This window comes from Homalodisca vitripennis, chromosome 2 (assembly GCF_021130785.1).
Source record: "Homalodisca vitripennis isolate AUS2020 chromosome 2, UT_GWSS_2.1, whole genome shotgun sequence".
Lineage (NCBI taxonomy): Eukaryota > Metazoa > Arthropoda > Insecta > Hemiptera > Cicadellidae > Homalodisca > Homalodisca vitripennis.
In genome coordinates, this window is record NC_060208.1 from 30,769,125 (window position 1) to 30,796,105 (window position 26,981).

The 26,981-nt window shown below is 34.3% G+C and overlaps 1 protein-coding gene across 1 annotated transcript in view; it reads left to right on the plus strand.

The window, feature by feature from the left end:
• Positions 1 to 26,981, plus strand: part of LOC124353761 (roundabout homolog 2-like) — a 583,238-nt gene that overhangs the window by 511,465 nt on the left and 44,792 nt on the right. The window contains exons 4-5 of the mRNA XM_046803756.1: positions 20,359 to 20,512; positions 25,622 to 25,752. Coding sequence (XP_046659712.1) covers positions 20,359 to 20,512; positions 25,622 to 25,752 — 285 coding nt within the window. The remainder of the gene's footprint in view (positions 1 to 20,358; positions 20,513 to 25,621; positions 25,753 to 26,981) is intronic.

Genomic DNA, 26,981 nt, shown 5'->3' on the forward strand with positions numbered 1-26,981 from the left:
TGGGTTAACGCGTCGCATGTTTCAATCGTTTATGGGTGTATTGAGTTTGTTTTCAATTTTATTTATTCTGATAATTTCCTCGTTGCCATTATGGTTGCCCTTAAAACCAATGCAAAAATATTCGCTAACTCTCAGCCAAAACTCATGGAGTGTCATGTTCTACCATCTAACTCACTGTTCGTCATATATAAATGAAGCTTCGTGCACAATTTCAAAACTGTAGGTCACTTCGGGTCAGATTCCGTTATATTCCCCCAACGCTTAAACTTTTTTCAATGAACTTAGAACGTTATAAAACGATGTAGTTGAGTAACAGAACTAACATTCCATCTATAACTCTTATAACTCTTTGGAAAAGCGCCTAGGATGTAATATGCTTGATTTCTATGCAATTTTTTCAAACATCAGATGCATATTATTTTCAATGTTTATGCTTGTCAGTATAAGAATTTAACCCGACTTTGGTAAGATTCCTTTATATGCCCCCAACGCTTAAAACTTTTTTAAATGAACTTAGAACGTTATAAAAACGATGTAGTTGAGTAACAGAACTAACATTCCATCAATCAACAAGCATTTCCAGGTATTGCGATCGGTATTGTTGTCGCTGTTATCTTATCTTTCTCGAGAATCCCGATTACGGCAGGCCGCGCGGCATCACATGATTATTTAAGTTTTTTGCACGGTACATAATTGCCTTTCCATTACAATTCAATTTATATTTCTGATCAGCCCCTCTAGAATTTGATATTTTACTGATAGGTACTATCTCGAGGGATGTTTTTCTTTCGTTGACATCAGCGCGGGCTTCGGCAGCACCTTGGCTCGCATTTTGGGTGGCGGAGTGTGATCAAGAATAAAAACAAATGTGTTTTTTTTTTCAATAAAGAGTTTAGATTTTGTTTGGTAATGCTTGTTTTTGTTGCATTTTTGTGTTTGGAGAAATGTAGGGGTGTGGTCGATATAATACGTAATTACCCTTTTTTCTTAGCTAGTAACCAATTGTAATTTATTATAATCATCCGTAAATGAAAAATTAGCGTTGGGGGCATAATGTTAGTTCTGTTACTCAACTACATCGTTTTATAACGTCTTAAGTTCATTGAAAAAGGTTTAAGCGTTGGTGGCATATAACGGAATCTGACCGTTACTTCGTTTTCAAAATTACCTATAAAACACAATTGTGGGTCTGGAGAAATGTAATTTCTGTCTGCCTGCCCGCACAGAAATTACATTTCTCCAGACCCACAATGTATAGGTTTTGCTAAAGCTCAGCCAAAAGAGCACTTTTCGATTAAATGCTATGAGCATAGTAATTATAACCATACTAAATGTTTGGGCTGAAGGTTAACATCTATTTTGGATTCTAGGAATAAATAGAAACCAACAAATACTAATTTATTAGCAATGTGAACCAAATATGGTGTGATAAGAATTGTGATTAGTTGTAACTTAATTTATTTGCTTGCTATTATAGCCATATTAATCCTCTATTTATACTGTGTATACTGAGAGATTGAGGTTAGGTCTAAAACCATCTTTATTTCTCGTGAAATAGCTGAATGTAGGTCACTGTTTTCCCTAATTTCTGTCTTCAAAGTTGGCAACGCTGCATGTTTTAATGCTATTGGAAAAGTTTGCGGCACAGCCCGGCGCAGCGGACACGCTCAGCCAGGAATACCAACTAGGATCATGAAAAACTCGGAGTTTGGACAAGACAGATTGGACACGAGAAGTTCCGTACACACATTAAAAGTTGGCAGCAGTTGCTGATAGTAGGGCGCAACTTGTGGTGGATGGGAGAGGGTCAGAAGTTCCGCAAAGATCGATAAATAACGCTGCCGTTGAAACTTTCAACCCTGTCATGTGGTCCAACTCCGACCGGACTTATGATCCATTAGTGGTATTTGTCCTCGATAGATGGACTGAAATTAAATCCGTATCTTAGTGAATGGCTAAGGTAAAGTTTATTAATTACGTAAATTGAGCTAATTGATGTGTAAGATGAAGATCAGCGTAAAAACTTTTAAAATCTAGAAATAAGAAGTGTTTGGACGTGTGACATGATTGAGAAAATGTTAATCTGTAGCATAAGTTTAGCCATGTCCTTATTAAAATATTAACATCTGGTAATTCTTGTGTTGCTATTCATTTTGTATATTGAGAACCATTGAATACACTGTAGAAACTTCTTGTTTATTGGATATCAATTATTCATTAATTTTAAACCAAACCACATAATACATTCGCATTTTTTCATTAAATTGGGTTTCACATCAGTGTTTAAATAATACAACTCTACACAACAAGTCACTATAAAATGTAGTGTTAGGATAACTAGGCTACATGTGTTAATAAGTCACGTGTTAAAATATCTTATGAGTATATTGAGTTTGATTACGAATGTATTCATTCTGCTATTTTTCCGTTGCCATCATGGCTATTACTCAGCCAAATCCCATGAAGCGACATGCACCATAATCGAACTCAGTGTTCCTCGAATGGAATTTAAGCTTTATGCACAATTTCTAGTTTATAGGTCTGTTCATTTTCGAGACATCTTACGGAAAGACAGTCAGATAGAAATACCGACAAGCCGAAATTCAATTTTTCCAGCCTCACGTAGGTAGTAATAGGCTTCACTAATGCTCAATCGATAAAAAACGGTTGGTCCATAACCAATTTCATATTTATTTTCTAAAACATACTGAACCAACAATATAAATTAAAGTGTCAAATGGATCAGCCCATATTTATTGTTATGTAACACAAGTTTGAGATATTATAAAATGTAAAATGAACCTATTTGTATTTTTTTATTTTGGTTGTTTTCGTTTGGATAACTTTGCTGAAATATACTAAAATCAAAATGCAAAGTGGGCCAACTTTACTTTCAAAACTGATCAGTGCAGATTTTTGAAATTCGAAAACTATTTTTTTATTTAGATTAAATTTTTGCAGTAAAAAAACTGCATTAACAAAAGTTATTAATTTATAGAAATATACAATAAAAAGTATGACAGTGGAAATATGATTCGCGTAAATGGCTTATAACGAATGTAATGATTTTCTAACTTTACCCTGAAATATATGAAAACTTGGATTTTGAAGTCGATCTACTGTGCATTCAACCATACAGTTTTTACCAAACATACCTTGTACATTGTAAAGTTTAACTAAAACTTAGTAGGACCAAAATAAATTTAAGAAGGAGATTCCCTTATAAAATTATAAATATCTTACCCATAATCTGTAGGAATCTCAACATATCCCAAAATATTTAATTTTATTAGCTTCAAAAGATATTTTAAGCAATGCGCTTAACTTATTTCAATCGTGATGAAACTGTACTAGTAAGCCATGCTTTTAAAGGCTGCTGAAGGAATAACAGTGTTGTTTTAGTAATGCAATTTGCTATGCCCTTTGATCAGATTATCGTGGGTTACGTCTAGAACCATGTATAGCTTTAAAATTGTAAACTTATTTCTGTCAATAAATACTGGGAGGGATTTTAACATAGATGTTTAGACCCACACTGACCCACTGACCCAGCTACTGCTCGACGTTCTTTCATCTTTGGGTCTAATTTGGTCTGTAAACTCACTAACTAGAGTTGCTCCTACATCTAGCACAACCATCGGCAACGTTATCACTAATGTTCCCAAACATTCAGTCTCGGTAATTCAGACAGCCATCTCTCATCACTAAGCGAAGAAGGCAGACCAATATCCAATCACTAACAGTAAAAATCCCAAAATTATTAAAAAAAAATAATAATATTGAAGAACTGAAAAAAATAATCTAGAAATTAAAGTTGGGACCTCCGGAATGGGTGTGGAAGTCCAGATGAAATTGTCAAACTATTGATGAACGTTTCGTGCCCGTTTAGAAGTTTCAAAGAAACGGACACATTTCTTAAGAGTAGTTTGTTTACCCATGGAATTTTGAAATCCAGAGAAAATCATAAATATTATAATTCAATGTGTATACATTAATATCGAACAGTTCAAATTATTTTTAAAACATTAATAAAAATGTATAGAAAAGTCATAATAGCAGCTTAAAGTTTATGACATTAATTAAACTTTACAAAACCTTTAAAACAGTCAGGTCAATAATTAACACTTCCATTAAGTCGAATCGAACTATACGTTTCAAAAGATATTAAAATCTATATAGACGGTAAACCTTAAATGATTTCGGAAGTTCAACAAGTGTTTCTTAACCGTAACTCTTTCTTTCTCTCCTCTTATTGGAACTCGATCCCACCAAAGATGAAACAGTAGACCGCCGGTTTCTGGGATGGTTATGATGCCGGCAGACGAGTAGGAGGTGGCACCGATTATTCAGAGACTAAAGTCAAAAAAGGCTTCTGCCGTCAATGACAGGTGTGTTTGGTTTCTCAAGCAATGTTCCAACCATCTGTTGAATCCACTCTCTGTTAGTAAATGTTTCGTTTGAAAAAGGAATTTTCCATCATCTCTAAAAATATCCAAAGTTATTCCCATAGAAAAATATAATCTAAAATTGAAAAACTTATTTTTTTGCAAGAAGTACTCAGAATATCATGGTTTCACCACATGGGTTATTTCTAGCACAATTTAGAGCTTTCAAATTGTAAACTTATTAATGCAGTAATATATCATTATTTTATATATAGCTAGAAAAATATTTTGGCCTGTAATAGTTCATACTTTAAAAGTTATGAAATGTATTCTTGCTAATTAGGGTTTTAAAATTCAATGGGTGAATGAAATACAGAAGTAATTATGAATTTCATTGGAAATGGAAGAATAGATTCCATAACAATAGTCATATTGTAGAAAATGTACTCAAATATTCTTTACCAAATATACCAACTACCCTCCTTCATTATACCTTCTGATGCTTTGTTGTATTTATATCAAGTTATTCAATATGCAAGTAACAAGAAACTCCATTCTCCACTAGAGTCGATACATTTTATTTGTTATTTTCCTCGTTACATTCAGTTAGTATGTCTTTCCACCTTATATATTCGCTCATTTATATGTATTACTAGCAGTTGCCCGCGGATTCGCACGCAATTTCGTAGGTTTTGCACTTCTGCTTCGAGTGAATTATATTTCTGACGCAAATGTTGAGTTTGACTTCATGCTTCTATCACGAAAATATGTTAAAAATTGAACATTAATTACCATTTAATTTACTTTGTTCTTAGTATTTTTGTCCCATGTTCATTTTGCCTTTTTCCTTATCAAGAAAATATACATACCACACAGTTCTGAGAAGTCTGCCTCTGTCAAAAGACAACTAAGATAGGTTTCATAACATTATTTAAATGTATAGTGAAAGTAAGACTACTTCGGCTTTTATATCTGCACTGCTTAGCAGTAACACGCCACTTTAGCACACAATTTAGTAAGGATTGCACGTGTATGATGACTGCTGGTTCGTGTAAATTATATTTCCGACGCCAAACCCAAAAAAGGTCTTATAACAGACTTTAAATTTATAGTAAAAGTTAGGTAGTTTCTTTGTCTTTTTTTATTTAATACTTAGTATTTGCTTACTACATACTAACATTTAAAGTTAGTATATAGTAACTAACTTTTTTTATTTAATACTTAGTATTTGCTTACTATATACTAACATTTAAAGTTAAAAATACATTAAAATGGCTCTATTTACGTGTTTGGTTCTTTATAAACTAAACAATAGTTTTTTTTTATTTTAGAACCTTTAGAACTGCAATTGGTACATTAGTTCGAAAGCACAGTCTTTCATCTAGCATAGTTCTTGCCGACTGCTTCAAAGGGAGTCTTCGGAATCAAATTCTGACCACATCTTATGTTTAGGACATTTTCTGAGATAGATTTCTAAGGTAGAGTACTTCCCTCATCGCTGAAATCTAAAAACGGTGTGAAAACTAATCGTTACTCTTTAGAGAATTTACCGCTATGAATGTTAAATAAATTGAAAATAGTGATTAAATTAATTTAAAATGTGGTTAACGCTGCCATAAAACAACGTTTATACAGAACAGTTGATTACACATTACAGGCTCTTTCAATTAATATTTCACAACTTTAGAGACTAAGATGGGATTCTTCGCTACTTTTAAGACCAGTTGGTCGTAGCCCATAGGAATTTTGGAAATAAGAATAGGCCTATATTCATCCCAGAAACCGTAAGAATGTCCATTAAAATTTCAGTACAATCGATTGAATAGTTTCCGCGTGAAAGCAAAACAAACAAACAAAGGCACTTTCGCATTTATAATACGTATTATTACGATTAGGATTAGAATGTCGGCATCTGGTATAATAAAGACAACGCGCTTAAAATTCTCACGGCCCTGATTTGAAACCATTGAAATCACAGCTAGAATCTAAAACAAACATCTAGATTAGAGTTCAATCACCAATCTCCAAGAAATCTCTTGAATTAGTTTTAAAGGAAAAACTATTTACTTGTCGCCACACTCACTCCTTGTTGAACGCTGCTGTTTAAAGAGTGAATGTTGCTCATGATATCTGGATGATTTTGATACTCACTGATACTTTTGATGTTGAATATCCTTTATTCTGCTTCGTTTCTTTTACGAAGTGATTTAAAAGTAATGTCACCGCCATGCATGCCGTTGCATTTATGCACGAAGCATAGTATTTCAAATAGTTTCTATGGCCGTTTTTCTTTAATCTGGTTTTGTGTATCTACAAGGAATGAGCTAAATAAAATTTTGAAGAAACCTAGTACTTACTGAATAGTTTTCGCGCCTTCATCACTGGCAAAAGCAACACTCATTATATCTGAATATTGGTTTCTTGGTTACTTTATGTGGATATTATTTTGGCCGATGGACGTCTAGTTCGATCAGGCCAATTTGAACACACAAAATCGTTATTAACTGGTGGTATTAAGAGGAACAGGTAAGGATTAATTTGGGTGAAATGTAATCGGAGGAAGGATCCTAATCTCCATAGAGGACACCTTCAAAGTGCTGTTCCTCCCATCTATAACAACTTGACAGGATCGACTTATAAAAGAGAACAGTGAAGACGACTTGACCTTGCTCCAACCCAGATTCAGATTCACTTTTCATAGTACCAGGCACAAATTTCAAAGAACTTACCAGTTCCCACCAACTAGGAACCAATATAGTTAAAGCGGTGATTTATTTGTAACCAGTCAAAAAAGTTGGTAAAGTTGACAGTACGTCTTTTCATAAACAAAACTTTTAAAGCTCTCGGAGATTGTTCGCAAAAGCTCAAACTTATCTTAGCTAAGTCTTCTTATGTATTAGGGCTGTAAAACAGCAAAACGACGGTTTTGCTGTTTTACAGCCCTAATGCTCCCGTTAAGTAGGTGTCAGAATTCCTCTACATAATGGAGACAGATTTTTGTTTTCCATTTGTAAATTCGGTGTTGCGAATGAAGCGCACAGCGAAAAAGCGCACAGTTAACCCTTTTGGACTAAAGTAATCCAGCTGCTATGAGCTTAAATTAGGAATATTACACACACAGAGCGCTCCGTGGTATAAGTTTGGATTAGGTTACTGTGTCGAGTGATGTTCTTTTTCGCCAGAAGTGCAAGGTCTCTGAAGCTCGCACTGATCACCAGGGGTATTTTTCCCTCTCTCTTAAACTTCGGAAAAGTTGGATGATCTGAGACATAATCTGAGGTCGGGAAGTACCGAAAGCACCTGAAGGATGGGGTGAACTGTGGCCTTGATCCTTCTGAGGATCTATCAAGGACTGTGGTGAATGGTCAGGAGAAACCTACCTGAACTATTGTATTGTGCGATGAATCACCTCTAACCATCTCCAACTATTCATTTCCTGGTAACGTAACCACTCCCAAAACTGTCACATTGGCCTTTGTGCGCTTTCTTCACAAATATGTGCGTTTTTCATGCATAATCGTAAATTCGGCCACATAGTTTCTTAACCTCAATCCGAAGTAGCGGGGACACATCGCCTCAAGTGCGCATGCGCCACAAATGTCACCAACTGTTCGGGCGCCGTGATCAGCTGATGATGCCGCGGGTGTCACGAAGGCCGTGCCGTGCGCATGCGCCAGCTGCCCCTCGCCCTCGTCCCGCCGCCGCGCCGCACCGCCACTTTGCATAGTTATTACGACTGCGCGGGTCCGCTCCTTATAAGCAACCTTGTGAACGTCGTGTCGGCTTCCTTATTGTACTTCTGACCTGACGGGGGTCACCAAGACCCGTGTTGGCTATAATGAGGACGAGATGAATGAGCCAATCTTCCGATGGTCGATGACGTAGTATCGTATTACTGTTACAATCCTACCCCATTGAGATAAGTTCAACAAGGTAGAAGTTCGCCACACCATGTGTCGTAAAAGACTTCGTTCAGGTTGTATGCAAAATTTCAGCTCTGTAGCTCATTTCATTCTTGAAATATCTTGCGGACAGATGGGCGGATTGACGATCATACAAAAAAAGTTGACTCCAAAATGACGCATCATAGAACTCATGAAAAATGTAAAGTTTTTCTTGAAATATCTTGACATGATAAATTCAGATTTTTGTCCATTAAACTGGGTTCCATATCAAGGTTTAAATATTAAAAGTATACACACCAAGTCACTATAAAATGATGATTTGTGTGAGATAGTTAGGCTACATGTTTGGATCCTCTTGTGTATTGAGTCTGTTTACAAATCATTTATTCTGCTATTTTCTCGTTGCCGTTATCCTTATCCATGAGATCAATGTAAAAATACTCGCTAGCGCTTAGTCAATTCCCTTACAGAAATGAAGCTTCACACACAATTTCCAGTGTACGTATATATCAGTTTGTTTTTGAGATATCGTGAGGCCGGACAGATAAAGAGAAAGACATACAGATTGACAGAAATTAAAATTCCCCAGCCCCACGAGTGATAGGCTTCGCTAAAGCTCTGCCACTAAGACTAAGTAGTCGTTTTATTCTGGTCTAGGAAATAAAAAATTGTTTGATGTCGACAAATGTTTTCCAAAAGAATTTGAAATTGGGTAGATTTTATTCGGCTTTTATGGAATTCCTCACTTTGTCCCTCTTCAATATCCCAGGATCGTCTGTATAGCCAAAAACTTTATCTCTTCACCTTTCAATATTGCTGAAATCTCACGAACAACTTTCCTTCACCAGTTTGGTTTCGAATTAATTGATCTTGAATTTCTGTCAGAAGCCGAACAATTTAAAATTCCAAACTATTTATATTATTATTAACGGTGTTTTCAAAACTTTTTATTAGGACTACGTTGCGGTTTAAATGGGGTTTCCTTCATCTAAATCTTGTTATTGTGATTAGAGCATATACAGAATTAATAAATTACTTGAGCTGTTTTGAACAGTTTTCGCAACTACTTTTACTATTGCAGCTTACTTAATTCAAAAATGATTACTTTCAGTTACAGTCAAATACTAACTACTTCCTTTCCCATTTTTTACACGTTGTATGAAGCTCGATTTAATTCTACTTTATTAGGATTATCATATTTAAAGCTTAAAATGTGTTAGAGGCACCAACATTCATAGAATATCCAAATTCCGAGTTGAACAGCAACAGATGATCCTGTACCTCTGTAAAGGAATTTCCATGTAGGCTGCGATGTTGGGCTTTCCTGACCTCATTTAAAAGACTTTTTAAAATTGTTGCTTAAAAATTGTTACTCTCTACATCTTCTCCTGACAAGGTATTAAACTCATAAACTATGTAAACTTGTACAAGTAAATACAATAATCCTTCAGGTTTTGTTCAATCGATTAAAGATTATTGTGTCATATCTTTATATATATATATATATATATATATATATATATATATATATATATATTATATCATCCATATAAGACGAACATAACATATCATACAAAACTTGTTTTTTTTCAGTCTGTATGTATGTATACATTAAAAGATTACGAGTCACGCTTGATTTAAGTACGTAACAGAGTCACATGATATTTGTTATACTGCAGTAAGATCTAAGTTTTAGTTACAAACTTCAGGAATGTTTCCACCCAAAAAATCGACAAATTCGAAAATGTAATGTTAAATATTAAAACATTGCCCACAGAAACGAACATTTATTAAGTAACGTTAAAATTGCATGCATACAAAACGAATAAATATTAAGTTTCGTGCCTTATTTATTTATACCGATATGTTGAGCATCTGGAAAATTTACAACGTGATCAAATGTAGTTTTGATAATATGAAGAGCATTTTTAGCATGGATGCATCAGAACTTTTAAAGGAATTCCAAAAGTGAATTTTTAAATTTAAAGTGATTCCAGGATACAGAGTTTGTTTGAATGTTGTTTTTGGCGATGGAAGGGTTGTGAAGGAAACAGGATTTTTCCCAACATTTCTCATTGTTTATTGATCCAGAGCAATCAGTAACACTACGTTTCGAGATCTGGAATCTGACCTCTTCCTCAGGTTCATCAATTTTTAGGTAAACACATAACTACAATCTAGATTAAAATAAACAAATCACACCAGAGCATTTTGACACGCATGAGTCAGGAACCACAACCACCATGTTGTGTGGCTACTCCATGCACACTATATCTAAAACATGCACTTAATAGAACTGAACATTAATTATTGAACTTTAACTACAGAATACAGGTCACAATACATCTGCAATCACTGACCAAACAAATATCACTGATAAAAATATACAAATAAATATATGTATTTTTTGTTTTTTCTAGTATACCATCACATACACTTTTATTGCTACAAGTACAAGCAATACGTACATATACATCTCTTATTAATGTATACCATATCTACCAATACGTCACCTGTACTATTTAATATTTGGGAACTAGATACAATCAACGCCTTATCAAATTGGAGTTTCCAACATTTATATTTCTTTTCAGAACATGGGAACCAATTATTTTCTAAAGAGCTAAATCTTTATCATCCTAAAGTTTCATCCTATCATCCTAATATTTTGATGGAATACGACTTTCTTTAACTAACAATTTTAAATATAATAAAACAAGCAAAGACAATATTCCGGTACCATGGCTTTAGTTTCTTTTTTGGGCCACTTAAATATGAATTTAAAACCGAGATGGCCAAGGCTCGTTCGTAGAAGTTTTAAAAATATTGCATTCCACCGAACTCGCTGTCTCGCTTCTGAAGGGACATTTATTTGCGGTTTTACACGGCCGTCGCGGGCACATAATTGGACGGACGGCCCAAAAGAGAAGAGGCCTTGTAAATATGCAAATAATAAAAGTAAATCAACCTCTTGGCTTTTTTAAAGCGGCCCGCAGTTCTTTGAGAGTTATATTATTGCACATGGTTACTGGAATGTACGGAATGGTAGCAAAGTTTCTGTGTTGAAGATGGAGTAAACATCGTTTAATGGAGAAGGTTAACTCATTTCAGTTCAAAGTTTTCCAAAACAAAATATTAAAATGTTTCATTAATTGAAACCGAATAAACCGATTTCAATTTTGATTTTCTGTTTGATCTAAACTAATTCAAACAAAAAATATGTTTCACTTACGTCTACATACAAGAGTATGCCACACCTCGTATCACCGAACATCCTTCGCTGAGGTTTTGTTCAATATTTAAGTCTATACCTAATTTAGTTAGGCTAAATGTGTCACTATGTCTTATGTTAAACTTCATAGCATTGAGGGCCTACTCAGTTTTTAAAATTTATGTTTTGCGATCTTCTCCTCGCTATCATGGTTACCCATTGGACCAATGTAAAGATAATCGTTAACGCTTAGATAAATCCCATGGAGTGACATGCTCAATTGAACTAGATTTGCTTATATAGAAATGAAGCTTCATGCACAAGTTGTCTATAAGGTCAGTTCGTTCTCTAGTGGACAGTCGGGTAGAAATAAACTTTTCCAGCCCCTCGAGTCTGCACTAACGTTAAGCCACTAATGAGCTTAGGCCTTGGTGACGTCATATTCTGTGAAGTCCATTTGTAAAATTCCCAAAGTCATACAATTTCTGAACGTAAAATGTTTACCTATTATTAATTTGTTTACAGTTGTATGTTTTTAATTATGTTAATTAAGTATCTTTATATTCCTAAATTTTGACCATAACGAAAGAAATTCAAAGCACAAGTTTAAACTTCACAATATTTAACGTCAATCGAATGCGTTATAGTCTGTTGCTAACATATGGATTTTAATAATTTTTGTGTTTTTAAAAGCGTCATCAAATTGGGAATCCACATTTCCAACATCTTAATCAGAGCTAGTCGTACCAGTTCCAAACGTTCCAGCTGACAACAAACACTTTCTTTAAGAAACAATCATTAAAGAAGTGAAAAAGTATATGCGCTGGTACATACATTTAAAACGAGAATAAGTGGCATTAAAATACAATCAAAAGTTTTTAAGCTTCATTCCGGTTTAAAGAACTTTCTGTTAACGGTTTTCAGGAGTTATAGGTTAGGATGATATATGTTTGAAAGGTCAGGATGCTGTAAAGGATGGATTCGTCTCCTTTATTAAATACATTCTTTAGAAAAGCTATTATATATGCCACAAATGTAAATAACTCTAACTATCTATTTCATAAATGCTTTATAAATTTAAATTGTTATAGCCCCAGTCAGGAAAATTAGTTAGAGAACAAGTTTAGATATCAAAAATCAATTAAAAACGAGGCATGTTTAAGAAACTTTACAAGAATGTTTCTATTTCCATATGAATGGATTTAACCTGTTCCTTAGACGTAATAGGTTATCTAGAGTCTGACTGAATTGACAACTGAATTACGCCCTGGTTAACTGTGTTGTGGTTGCCACCCAAACAACAGCTAGCTTACTGCGGAATAAACTGGAATTAGATGTGTTGACTTGAAAATAAATGGAAGTGAATTAAACGGGTTATACTTAAAGCAACTGCAGCCTGGTTCAAGTCTTTATATTTGAATATCACTTGTAACAAAAGGGTCAAATTAACAGACGTTACATTTTTCGCCTGACGATGTTTTGACAGCTGTAGAATTCATACATGAAACCTAAAGTCAAAATGCTGTAATACTGAACATTTAAGGAAATTTCTACAATATTAATTTTAAAGGCAATATTGTCAGTGTTTATTTTTGTCAATGCTGCATGTTACCTATTAATATAACGGTGTTATAAACGCCCTGAATGGTCAACTCTCTTCAATATATGACACCTAAAAATATTCCAATGTCAACATTTTAGTTTACTAAAAGTTTAGATAAGCTATTAGGAGGCACCTTTACTAAATTGCTGTCAAAAACAGACATGTTGGGGAATAATAAGTACGTATCAACAAACATGTAACCTAAAATTCGAATTCCAAATATTAGCAGGTATCACATTCCCTTTGAGGCTTCTTGATTTTCAAACTTTAATCTAAAAGTATTATAGAGAGACCACAATAACCAATGTTATGATGGTCAATGCAATTTAAGGCTTTAATTTTAAACTTTGTGAATACGTTTATGTATGCATATTAATTTTGGATACATTCTAAATAAAAATGACTTTAACAGGCAAAACTCTTGCTACTGGCCAGCATATTCAAGTAATAACAACAATTTGTAGGTACATAGAAGCGGGGTGCATTAAAAATTTAAACTATTACACTTTTATATTTTGTTCGATTTTAAAAATTGGTATTTACAAATTTTATAGAATATTCTCCAATTTTATGCCTATTCTCCCGTAAAAAATCTTTACTAAACAGCTTCCCGTCATAAATTGTAGTATATGTCGTTTAATTTTTAAATAATCATAGTACAAACTGTGAAATATCGTGGTTCAAAGTTTACCGAATCATGTAATGTACCTACTATTTAAAATCCAAATACATATATTTTGCAAGTTAATTCTAGGAACACCCCATTATGAAAATTAATACTTAAGTATGAAGTGATTTGGCTTAACGTATTATTTTGTATGATACTGAAAAGTTTTAGTTCAATCGAAATACGTGATTGACAGCAAGACAGCAACAAGAAATGTAACTGGATGAACAGAACTTATTTCATGTCATGTATTAAATTCATCTTACTATACTTGTTCATTGGATTTTCAACGGATAATATATTAGGTAATAATTAAACCAATACATCAGAGCATGTAAGAGCATTTACATCCTTTGACCTTATGACTTCAAAGTCAATGGACTTCTTCTTTGAACCAAGGGCAACCTATGTATCAAGTTTCAAATTTCTTCAACCTTGTTGTCAAGAGTTATCGAATCGAAAATACAGACAGATTGATGACAGTAGTGGTTGCATGTTTTTACCAACACAACTTCTTAACAAATTACCTGTAAATTTGCTGCCGTTGAGTATTTTGGCACGAATATCTAGAATTTTTCCTTGGGCGAAGAGCAACATATGTGTCAAGAAGTTTCAAGTCTCTTGAACCTTGAGGTCAAGAGTTATCGAATCGAATATACAGACAGATTGATGACAGTAGTGGTTGCATGTTTTTACCAACACAACTTCTTAACAAATTACCTGTAAATTTGCTGCCGTTGAGTATTTTGGCACGAATATCTAGAATTTTTCCTTGGGCGAAGAGCAACATATGTGTCAAGAAGTTTCAAGTCTCTTGAACCTTGAGGTCAAGAGTTATCGAATCGAATATATACAGACAGATTGATGACAGTAGTGGTTGCATGTTTTTTACCAACACAACTTCTTAACAAATTACCTGTAAATTTGCTGCCGTTGAGTATTTTGGCACGAATATCTAGAATTTTTCCTTGGGCGAAGAGCAACATATGTGTCAAGAAGTTTCAAGTCTCTTGAACTTTGAGGTCAAGAGTTATCGAATCGAATATACAGACGGATTGATGACAGTAGTGGTTGCATGTTTTTACCAACACAACTTCTTAACAAATTACCTGTAAATTTGCTGCCGTTGAGTATTTTGGCACGAATATCTAGAATTTTTCCTTGGGCGAAGAGCAACCTATGTGTCAAGTTTCAAGTCTCTTGAACCTTGTTGTCAAGACTTATCGAATCGAACATACAGACGGATTGATGGCAATAATTGTGGCTGCAATGTTGACCAACCCAACTGCTTAAGAAATCACCTGTAACTGTGCTGCCATTTACCTTTTTGGCCCGAAAATCAATAGAATTCTTCCTTGAATTAAGAGAAACGTGATCTTCAACCATATACTCGTATAACATAGTACGTACCGTTTTCAATTTGCCACTATTGAATTTTAAAATTAATAATATTAATCTTTGTCATGATTTGTAAAACCACTTTTGACATCGTCTCTTTAATGATTAGTTTGTTTGTTGTTCGTCCGTGGCTTTAAAAATTATATTCCATGTAATCTGTAAGAGACATCTGTTACGCTGAAAAGTTAGTTTATTAATATATTCCACCGATATACTCGTATTCAAACTAAATAATATTAATATTTACTTCAATGCAGGCCTTTTCGCACTTTTTATCTGTATCTATTACGAAATAATTCAGTGAGGACTTAATGGAACATGAAAAATATCACTTATTATTATTAATACGTGATTGTGATTGTTGCAGCTTTCGCTTTAAGCGGAGCGCCTTCAATAAATGTGTGCAAATTTTACAAACACCACTGCAACAACGTTTCATCACCAATAGTTGAAGGCGCACCAGGCACAAGTACAATATCGAAACAAATGAAGCTTAATATTCTCACAAAGGAAAGAAAAGACCACACGTTGAGCTGAACTGAAACTGAACAAGCGGTGAAAATAGTTCTGGCAAAGCTATCCAATTTTCTTCGCAGATGCTTTTCACAAGCAATCCCGGAATAAAACTGGATCATTTCTCAGCTTTATGAGTTTAATAATACCCTAGATATTATGTCTAGATATCTTTATGTACAAAGGAGAAATAAAATGAATGAACAACGAATGGGTTGTTTCATTCCAAATGTATTCATAAAGCAATCTGTTGATGACGTTTGTTAGTTTCCCTAGCCATAAATGACAGTTTGGAGTAGGTAATGAGAGAAATATATTGCCGAAATGTATTATGTTTGAGTTACACTGTCACAATGTGGTTTAAACTGGGAATTGCTCTAATGTAAACAAAAAACATTTCGAATGGAATAAAAACATAAATTTATTTCTCTACAAAACAAAGCATTAAATATATGTTAATTCGTAACTGGTGGTTAAGAGCATTAACTCTTTACTCTCTCTTATATATTTATCAAACTCTAACTGCTTAATGCAAATTGGGACTTTATATTTGGTAACTTAGATCTTTGACGTGTCCAAAGTCATTAGGCAATAAGTCGCTTCTATAATACTGTATATCCTCTCGTTAACTTTGAATAATCGTTTATTTTTTTAAAGTCCATTGAACGTTTTTTCTTTATTAATAACAATAAGTGATACTCAAAAATTACTTTCTTTGATATCCAAAACTATTTATTCGACGAGGAAAAAGTAAGAGTTTTGTACTGACTACAAATTTTTTTACGATGTTTTTACCACTTCATTTTGAATTCAATACAATAGCTTTCTGTTAAGGTCAAACTTCTTTGAGAATAGCAAAGATAAAACTGGTGAGTTGTGACATCGGGCCCTTGTATCATAAACGGACCCTGAATTATTTTATGACTATTTTCTTGGGCCCAATTTACCAGAAGGAATCCTGGCTGATGAATGCAGGCTTTTACTCCACTTTGTAAGCCAGTCGCCGTTTTACGAGTTGTGGGGGGGGGAGGATTTAGCGGGGAGCTGGAAGGGTTGGTCACAAACACCTTTTGTATTCTTTACTCGCACAACAGAAAGAGAGGATTGCTTCACAAGCGATTCCGCTATGATCTTCCTTTCTTCGCTCCTTTTCCACATCAGTGGCGTAACGGGCGCGGCGTGCGTGCGAATCACAAGTTTTATCCTCATATACGAGAATCGCTCGAGTGTCTCATAACACCTAATCCACACATTAATCAGAAACTCAATGAATTTAAACTTGTATTGTGATGTAATAAAACTGCGAATACCTGACCTTTGTCTTACTTTATCAGGACCAGACACTTAAAAATTGCAAATTATTGTAAGGTACTTTTTCAGGAATTACTTTACAGTCCATTAAAGCAGGGATTCTGGAATCTTGTTTATGCTGAGAACAATGTAAATAATTTTGTAGCAAAATTTATAATATGTATTTTAAGCCAACTGTTAAAATAATACTTGCTAATTAAAGAAATAGATACTAATAATATAGAGAAAAACTAATGGTTTCCAAACAATCTTATTCGTTTAATAAGTACAAAAATAACTTAACTATCCCCCAAAATGGTAATCTCTGCTTATAGTTTCAGAATTATTTAAAATCTCAGTATTAACGGCGGATTATTTGAAAGTATAATAGTGCATTGGACATTTACAATCGTAGGTCATCGTCAGGTGTCAAAATACGTTGTGAGTTTTATTGCCTGAAAAGTAGAATAGGTATTAATTCTTGAAACGTTGTATTTCAGGTTATGTTACACATTGTTAGCCACTGTTGTGGTTAATGTCCGAAATCCAGATGCCTTTCCAAAAGAATATTATAACAGAAATAAACTGACTATTCAAGATAGTTTACTTTGGAGTAAAGTTTTAGAAGATATTAAGAGAACTTGTGCTATGCTAAATTGTCGACCAGTATATTACCAATTTGACCGAGATCTCTTTTTTACTATTCCTTCTTTTCACGTATTAAAAAACAAATGAGCAGCTTAGAGTTGGAGTGTGTTTGATCTACTTTCTGAGATTTTATAGCAAAAGATCCCAAACACAAATCCCGTGGTCTCTCCAAAATATGGTATCAATAAAATGTACCTTCATCCCGATAAAATATACCTCGTAAGAGTCACAGGTTTGATTCCCGGGAAGAGTGATAAAAGTTTGCAAATTATCTTGGACAGTTTTCCTTTAAAAATGATTAGTATAATCAATTCAAATGCCATGGCGTTGACATAAGCCTCTCCCCCTCCCACACCCTGAAAGTCTAATAAAATACAAAACCGGAATAAATGCAAACTCTTATGAACCTCAAAAAACATTGTTAACTTGAAGAACATTGTATTACGATCCAAACGCGATTCACATTCCATAAAACACGCAAACAAACTAGTAAATTCCCTTGTTTGTCTTGCGGGCGCCGCATAAGCCAAAATATGAATAAGGCTATTTATGGGTTTAATAAAGCCGCAAACGTTCCGTTTAGGCCTTTTAGCATATAAATGAAAAGAGTAAACTATTGCATTCGTATGCCATTCTTGTAGACAGGCCAGTTCCATTCATAAAAACAAACAACTTGGTCCGAAATGAGCATTTTATCTTTTTATTCCTCCCTTGCTTGCTTCTCTTTTCGCTATTTTCCCAATGGCCATTGGCTAGTTACAAGATTAATTTGAAAGAATGCCTACTTTGAAATCGACGGACGACGTTAAAAAGGACCTGTCGGGTCCTTAATAAATGACGGACATGGACGTGCGACCAACTCTTGATGGAAAGGTTCTAAAGATTTGAAACTTGTATATAGGTTTATTTTAATCCAAAGAAGGACGCTGAAGATTTTGGGGTCCAACATTTTTGGGGTTCGTGTGATAAAACTTTTGACGGAAGGTCCTAGAGACTTGAAACTTATAAATAGTATTTGGTCGAAAGAAGAACGCTGTTGATTTTGAGGCCACTAAGTTAGGGAAATACGTCCGTCTTTGCTATAAAACTTAGATTCGAGGGATTTGAATTTTGGTACTTAAATTGATCTTCGTCCAAGGAAGAATTTATTTTGGGGTTAAAATATCAAAGGACAGTCCGTCCGTTTGTCTGAGTTGTCTGTTTGATACGTTTTTCTTTGCGTTCTGTCGGAACTTCGATACGCCTTTGTATCGATTTATTGCCTTTCATTTGAAGGCATTTTCTCTTTTAAAAGAGTAATGACATTTGGATGACAAAGGGTAAAGTCTTAAGTCATTCCAAATTTGTTTCATCTTGAATTGTTTGACCTGCCATTTTCACATTTACCTAATCTCTTAACTACTGAATGTTACAGAATATGCCCAATTTTTGTGAAATAGAAAAATAATTTGGTAACGACCCATCCACTTAGCTTCATCCACACATTAATTTACTCGGCTTTCAACATAAAATTACCAGTAATTGCATATTATGTACTAGAAAAAATATCGAGCTGGGATGATATTACGGCATCTTCATTTAACTGATTATGTTTCATATTTTTGAGCCCCTAAACGCTATTCTTGAACAACATACATTTTCCAGATGAAGAACTGGCAGCTATACATCCATTTGCAGAATGACAAATTTTTTGTTTTTGATAATTTCTCGAATTATTAAAACATGTATTTAACAGATAATTTGTTTAGTTATTAAATAAATGATTAGTAATTTAGAATTTAGTTCAAATTATTTCCATTAGAATTAGAAGAAAATATCTATGTGACAGTTATTTAATATAGGTCACCTACAAACTAGAATAGTTCATGAGGTTTTTCAAAAATATTGTAACATGCAATCTACAATCAATTAATTATTTGCAATTAATACTGTAAATGTTATTCAACATGGATTTTGAAAATATACCTTACTCTCCTAAGCATAAAGAAGTTTTGTTATTGCATCATAGAAATTGCTGTTATTCGCAAGGTCCAAATTTTCGTTTCAATAAATCAGAATTTGTATTCATTTGTGCTATTTATAGAACACAATTTGACATTTGATTATTTGTGTTGTTGGTGTAATCCATCCGAAGCTTTTGGCTTTAGTACATGATTTTGATTTCCTGTATACGATACATCTAGAAATACTTCAAACCTAATTTCATGCGTTTATTCAAACAGAAAATGGTATGTTTTTACTTTAATGAAGGCATATTTACGAGTATATTGAGAATAGTCTCCAACATGGATCGAATCTATGACTAGTGATTTTTTTTTTTACTTTTTCTCCCACTTAAATTCAAAACTGTTAAAGTAATAATGCTACATTATGAATGTGTAATATTGTACATCGTAATTGGATCTTAATGATAATTTTAAGTCTAGCCTTTTTTTAATCTCTTAATTACGAATTCCAACAGTTGAGTATTAAGCCTGCTGTAGTGCAAAGCACAACTCGAGTGAAATAGGGTCCTTTCATGAGGGATTATAGCGTAAAAACTTTTTCACAAAGGGGATTTTACTTGTGGAATCTCATCTGCTCCTGCTCTTACCTAAGTTGCTAATTACGTAACTTGAAATCTGAGAAGTTTTAATTTGGACCAAATAAATTTGTTTGTCTTTCTCGGGGTTGACCTTAACTTGTTTCCTATAATTTGTAAAAACCCTTAGGGATTTAAATGAATGTGTCTGTTTCAGTGTTAAGGGACGACTTCCGCGCGGAGCCCAAGGACACGCGGGTGGCGGCGGGGGAGACAGCGCTCCTGGAGTGCGGCCCTCCCAAGGGACACCCTGAACCTACCTTGCATTGGAAGAAGGATGACGTCATGATTGACATAGAAGGCTCCAACAGGTAGATTTCCGAGTTTCTCGCCTCCTTTCGAGCAATAACAACAATACTATTAGGGAAGTAGGTTTAAGGACTGTTCATTTTGTATAACTGTGTAAATATAAGTCATATAGTTATAATAATAATAAATTTTTTATTGCGTAAAAAATGTTCAAAATTGTGTTGCAATTGTCAGTTTTATATGTCAACTAAAATTTACCATTCATTCACGACAATTTGACTCATTCATAAATACAATATTTTCCATTCATAATCTAGTTCATTCGAATTTGTCCACTCTAGCCGCAGTGTAAGTCAGCCAATTCAGCGGTATCACAATCGTGTGTCAAAAACTCTGTATTATAAAATGCTGCTTGAATAAAGGCTAATTTCAGACGAGCTTTAAATGCCTTGGGCATATTTGTGCTTATAATGGATTTGGAAATCTGTTGACAAATTGAGCGCCTGAATATGAACTAACGCCTTGTGTCTTACAGTGCGGTAGTTGTCCCTGCCTCTGGTTTCATAAGAGTGTACTTTACTACCTCTTAAATGTTCGCATTTGTACTTAAAAAAGAGATACACTTCAAAAATATAGAGGCAGGGAAGTGTCAACAGCTGCACATTTTTCACATTTTTTAATAATGGCCTACACGACTCTCTCCATTGCAATTTTGCAATTATTCTGACTGCTTTTTATTAAGTGAAAACCATCTGGAAAAGTTTGTGTTTGTGCAACCTCCCCACAAGTTCCTTTTCATTAAACATAAGAGTTGACCTGGCATACTAGGGAGCGCTGAAGAGGAATCTAGGTCGTAACATAAATCTACACAACAAGCACAAAACAATGTTGTGTGATAAGGTACACAACTTGACAGTAAAAAGGTGACAGCTATTAAGTTAGACCTACACTTCTTGTACTGTTGTATTCATTGTTTCAGCACAATGGGTTATCTGTTAGATCTTCCAGTGGAACAGGGATTATACTAGGCCATTTAATACAGGACAAAATAACAAGTGGAAAATTAAAGTTAAACGTTAAACCGCTGATAAAGACACTATTGTTTCTCTTATACACTGCTATAAAGCACAGAATTGCATATTTACAGATGACTGACAAGCCATCCAAGTTTAACTTCTAATTTGTTTGGTTGTTAAATAAATTATTGATAATTTGTAACTCAATTCACATTATAATAATTAGAATTACATTGTATAATATCAATATATTTCACCAACAAATTAAGTATTATACAGATTACCTTTTCCGTCATTATTGTTCAGTATAAAAATATCACTTCCTATTCCATAATCTTTGTTTTACTAATTTTCCTAAAATCCTTGTTCCTTTATGAGTTTATAAAATAGTTTTAACAAAAACCCTTTGAAGGTGTGTAAAAAATGAAACTCGTAGCATGAATTCAAATAAGTCAATAGTTTCAAACCATTCCACTCTTTTAGAGTGAAGAAAGACCTTTTATTGACAGTAAAATGGAAAAGCAATAGTAAACCTAAAATAACCTAACATGTTCCAAGTAATTCATTTATTTTGTGATGGATTGCTCTGTTATCACAATACCTGCGTCGCATAATATCCAACTACAAGTGTTGTTACTAACTGTTTTTTTTTTTTTTTTTTTTTTTTTTTTTTAACTTAGCGCTTATTCGTAAACATCTCTCCCAATTTGTTGATGAGAAAATCCGATCTCTGTCTACCTGTGCCCACGAGGGATATGGAACCTAGAGGGTTGACATTTAGTGTGCAACATTAACTGTAAGAACTTGTATTAAAAACGTTGGTATTAAAAACAAACTTAATAGGATAAGCATAATAAGTATGTGTACAGTAATTATGCAAACATACTTTTATGTCTACATTCTTATTCGTAAACCTTGTATTAAGCGTTAAGTTAAATATAGATAAAATGCCTTTGACGACGCGCGAGTGGGCGTGCGTGCACGGACAAACACCTATTATCAATTGTCTGTGATGCGAGTGTATGCACATATGTGCGTGTGTATGGACCACACAAATTTGAGTCTTTTACTACAAGCGTAAAATCAATGCGTCACTTTTACTTTAGGAGTGTTCTACTTACCAAAACAAGATACCAATAGGACAATGCATAGGCTCAGACGAAGTACAGCTTTGCTCTAGATCAGCACAATCCAATTATATTCGAGCCCTTCTAGACTGGTTCAATATTATTTAATATATTCAAAAGATACTGTCATCTTCTAAAATTATGTTTTTTACTGTTTGAGTCCTCAAGGGACCGATTATTAGTCAAATTTTCACCCTTTTGAGAGGACCGTACCAGTAATTTATCACCGGAAGGTTCAAGGATGTTTTGTTTCACCTTGTAAACTGTAAAATGTCCTGACAGAGTTGGAGCGGCAGCTGGGGCGATGGTAATTAATCACTTGGGCTCTGATCTGCCAGGAACGGATTTAAGGGATGTCGGGCAGACAAGATTATTTTGCCACTTCTAAGGCGTTCACCGCTCGCCATTGAAATGAATTTCCTTTTGTGAAGCACTGTTATGTTACCGGGTGTGAAAATTGAGAAAGGAATTTGTAACTTTTAGTAAAAATCAATAAAATAAAGGGGTGAAAAGTCACGGATTTGCAATGATTTGATTTCAACGGACTCTCGTGGACACTCTCATCGAAAGTGGAGACCTTAGTTTCCATTACCTTACATGGGGAGCTACTTTCGATTGTATTAATATTATATTGATACTATCAAAAACTAATAATAATTTTGTAGTCTTTGATTGTAAACATTTTGCTCCGGTTTGTTCAATTATTCATCATAAACATTCAGCATCAATGTGTGTTTTCAATATACTATTAATCAAGCACTGCACATTTTGACGAACTTTAGCTGAAAATGCCAAAACCTGTAAAGTGTCAGTTAAATTTGGATATTTTTTCCGAATTCTAAAGTATCCCGGGAAGCGTTTTGAATGTTTATCTTCATATCTCAATTTTTCCAGTAGTTCTCGAGATTAGCGCTTAGCAGCATATTTAGCGACTATTTTTTATTTATAAGAAGATTTATTTTTAATATTGTAATACAACTTATACAACTAATTTAAAGAACTCTAACATTTGGAAAATCTAAAAGTGTTTAAGCTCAAAATTAAACTGAAACTTGCACGTTTATCGCGTTGTAGGCAAAAACAACGGCAAACAAAAACAAAACAGAATGGAAATCAATACGCTTCAGTAAGTCCAAAGAGTGAGCCTGACAAGTTGATTTATTGAATGAATAAATTGCAAACTGAAATGAAATGTCGGATTGTTTTATTCAGGCACAATACGGTGATAAATCAAAGGCAATGGGAAATAAATCCAACGTTGGTGCAGTTAGAATAAATTACTTGCAGCAGTATAGTTTTGGGCCTCACCGAATGAACACATTTAGTGAATAACAAACAGTGAAAACATTTTGACTGACAGTTCTACACTTGGATACAAATGATGAAAGTTGAACACTGACATTTGCCGGTAACACACAACAATTTATACGTCACAGCTCAATAGTCTCTATTTAGAATTAACTTCAGCGAATTCGTCAACTGATCACAATGTCGTTAAATTTATGTGATACAGCAGTACATTGTGATCACATTAAATACGTAGTTGTCACAAGGTTATACAGTGGTATTGTTAATTGAGTCTGGAACAGTGGTTTATAGCATAAAGGCAACATTAATTACAATGCTACTATTTCCAGTCAATTTGAAACCGTGTTAGCAAATTCCACCCAACAATATTGTTTGCTCCGAACATGTAAAATGTGTTATTGTAAATGAATACAAATTACCTCAGGCCTGGTTAACTCACATGACTTGTGCTGACTGGCGCAGGCGCAGTGCCTCGACTCGTGTCTTCTTCTTCGGTTACGGGCGCTAGTTGCGTGCCACGCCGAAAGGAGCGCTAGCAGGGTGACCAGACGCAAATTCCTAAAAGGAAGGGTTTTGTAGTTAAAAAAGAGGACATTAAAGCAAAAATTAGGACAGTATTAAACATTCTTATAAACTTAGCGAAATACACTTATTTATATACTATTAAAAATACGTTATAAATTAGTACTGTATTGCTTGTAATGTAAATAAAAAAACTTAAATTGGATTTGTTTTAAATAAAATATTGAAAAATAAAAGGAATTCATATTATTAAAGTGTATATTGATGGATAAAAGTATTATTTTAGGCTATTATTTTGTATGTGGCATAAGATTGTTTTGATATATTGTTAGAACTTTCCTTTTTACAATATTTTAATTGATTTGAACCTAATTTTTTACGAATTATTGGCTTTCAGAGCTCTGGATTTTTATAGTTAATTAGGTGGTAGCCTATTAGTTTACGACCATGTTTCTTTTAGAAATCGTACAAAATCCGTCGAGGAAAATGATTTAGGGATAATGTCTCCGTTTTGGTTCTTATAGTATAAATGCCCTAGAGTATCGGGCTAGAATAAAGTAGAGATTTCAATTGTTTTCAATCCATCCAAGTGTCCAAGCACTTAGAGAATCCTCCATAACTTCAAAGACTGTAGCGGAAGTTTTTCACCTTATTAAGTGGTCTACTGAGAAGTCTTTGGAACTGACGAGGAGCTAGAGGTGGAAAATATGCAGAAACGTATTATTCTTGCAATGGCAAGGATGTAAAGAAACATATATGTTCATTTTAGGGTTCCGGCCTAACCTTACGGTATCCTTTCTAGAATAGCATGGCTTATCCTGATAGCACATATTGGGATTTCTAAAACCACCATGAATACTTCACTGTTGATAGGGAACTTTCCGCATAAACAACACTATGTCCCACAAGCTGAAATTTCCAGGTTTTTGCTCGAAATACCAGATTAATATAGAACTAAACAAGAGAATTAAAGAACGAAATGAGGGTAGCCTATAAATGTATTTTAAATTTAAACTTAATATTCACTTTTTGTGACTTGCTTAATAAGGCTCTACAAAAGATGCATTTTCTTATGCTTAAAGTAGTCAAAATTCCAATGTATAGTGAGTATTACATGTATCACAATTCCATTGTGTAGGTAACTCAATCAACTTTTTCAAAATTTCACTCAGTTATAATTGATGATGATTGGTTGTAGGGTGAGAATCGTTGATGGAGGTAACCTGATGATTTCTGAGGTCAGGCAGAGCGATGAAGGAAAATACACGTGCGTCGTCCAGAACTTGGTCGGCTCTCGGGAGAGTGTTCCTGCCAAACTAACTGTTCACGGTAAGTAGGCTTTTGTTGTTAAAGAGGTATTTCCTGGCTAGCACAAGCCTGACTTAAAATATGTTTGCTTTAAGTGCATGGAGTAATCATAAGCACTTATAACTATTTTGAGTTTCACATAGGTAATTAATATTTGCTCAGAGCATTTGACGCTGCAGCCGTCAGTGTCTGAGTGCCTGAAGCAACCATCAGCACATATTGCTATTTTGAGGTTCACATAGCTATTATTTGGTTACAGCATTTGACGCTGCAGCTGCCAATGTCTGAGTGCTTGAAGCGTTCATCAGCACTTGTGAGGTTCACATAACTATTATTTGCTCAGAGCATTTGAAGGTGCAGCCGTCTGTGTCAGTGTCTGAAGCAACCATCAGCATTTATTAATATTTTAAGGTTCACAAGTTATTATTTGGTTAGAGCATTTGACGCGGCAGCCGTTATAGTGTCTGCGTGCCTGAAGCGATCACAGCACTTATTGTTCCTGTAAGATTCACATAGTTATTATTGCTTAAAGCATTTGACGCTGCAGTCGTCAGTTTGATTTGATCTCTAGCGGTTATTCCCATTTGGTACGTACAACAAAGGTTACAGCTTCCAAAGAGAAGATGAAGAGGACAGGTACATCCTCCCACTTTATACCAGACAATTATCAGTAGTATTAAACAATATTTTAAGTAGGATATTAATGTCTTTCAGAACCCTAACAAGAAAAATATTTTTGGATTCAATGGTTCAATTTGTCAGAACCACCAACTGAAAACAGCTAATACCATACACCTTACTGTCATCATGTCTGCAATCGAGGCAATGGCCATCGACACCCAGGTCAATAACACAGTGAAGTTAATTGCACTGAACGGTTTGCAAGCCATAAAATTGGTGGTCTGAGGATAATCAATTCTAGACGCTGACGATCATAGAAGTACCGTTCTTAGAATGTAATGCAATCTAGTATTAGCATGACAAATCCTCACCGCAATGAAGTAAATTCTTTAATTATTAATTAATACTGTAGAAAACAAACACATTTTTGTCACTAAAATTTCCATTTGATAATGAAAATTGAAGGGTTACAATAAAACTCTTAGTACTTTAGTGATTCAAAATGCACTAAAAATACACCAGCTTATCTCATGTCGTCATGTAAACTTAGCGTCATTATCGTGGGTACCAGCCAACAGCTTTCTTCTCGACTTCTCTTCAAATTTTGTTGTTACAGTGACCTGTGTTAC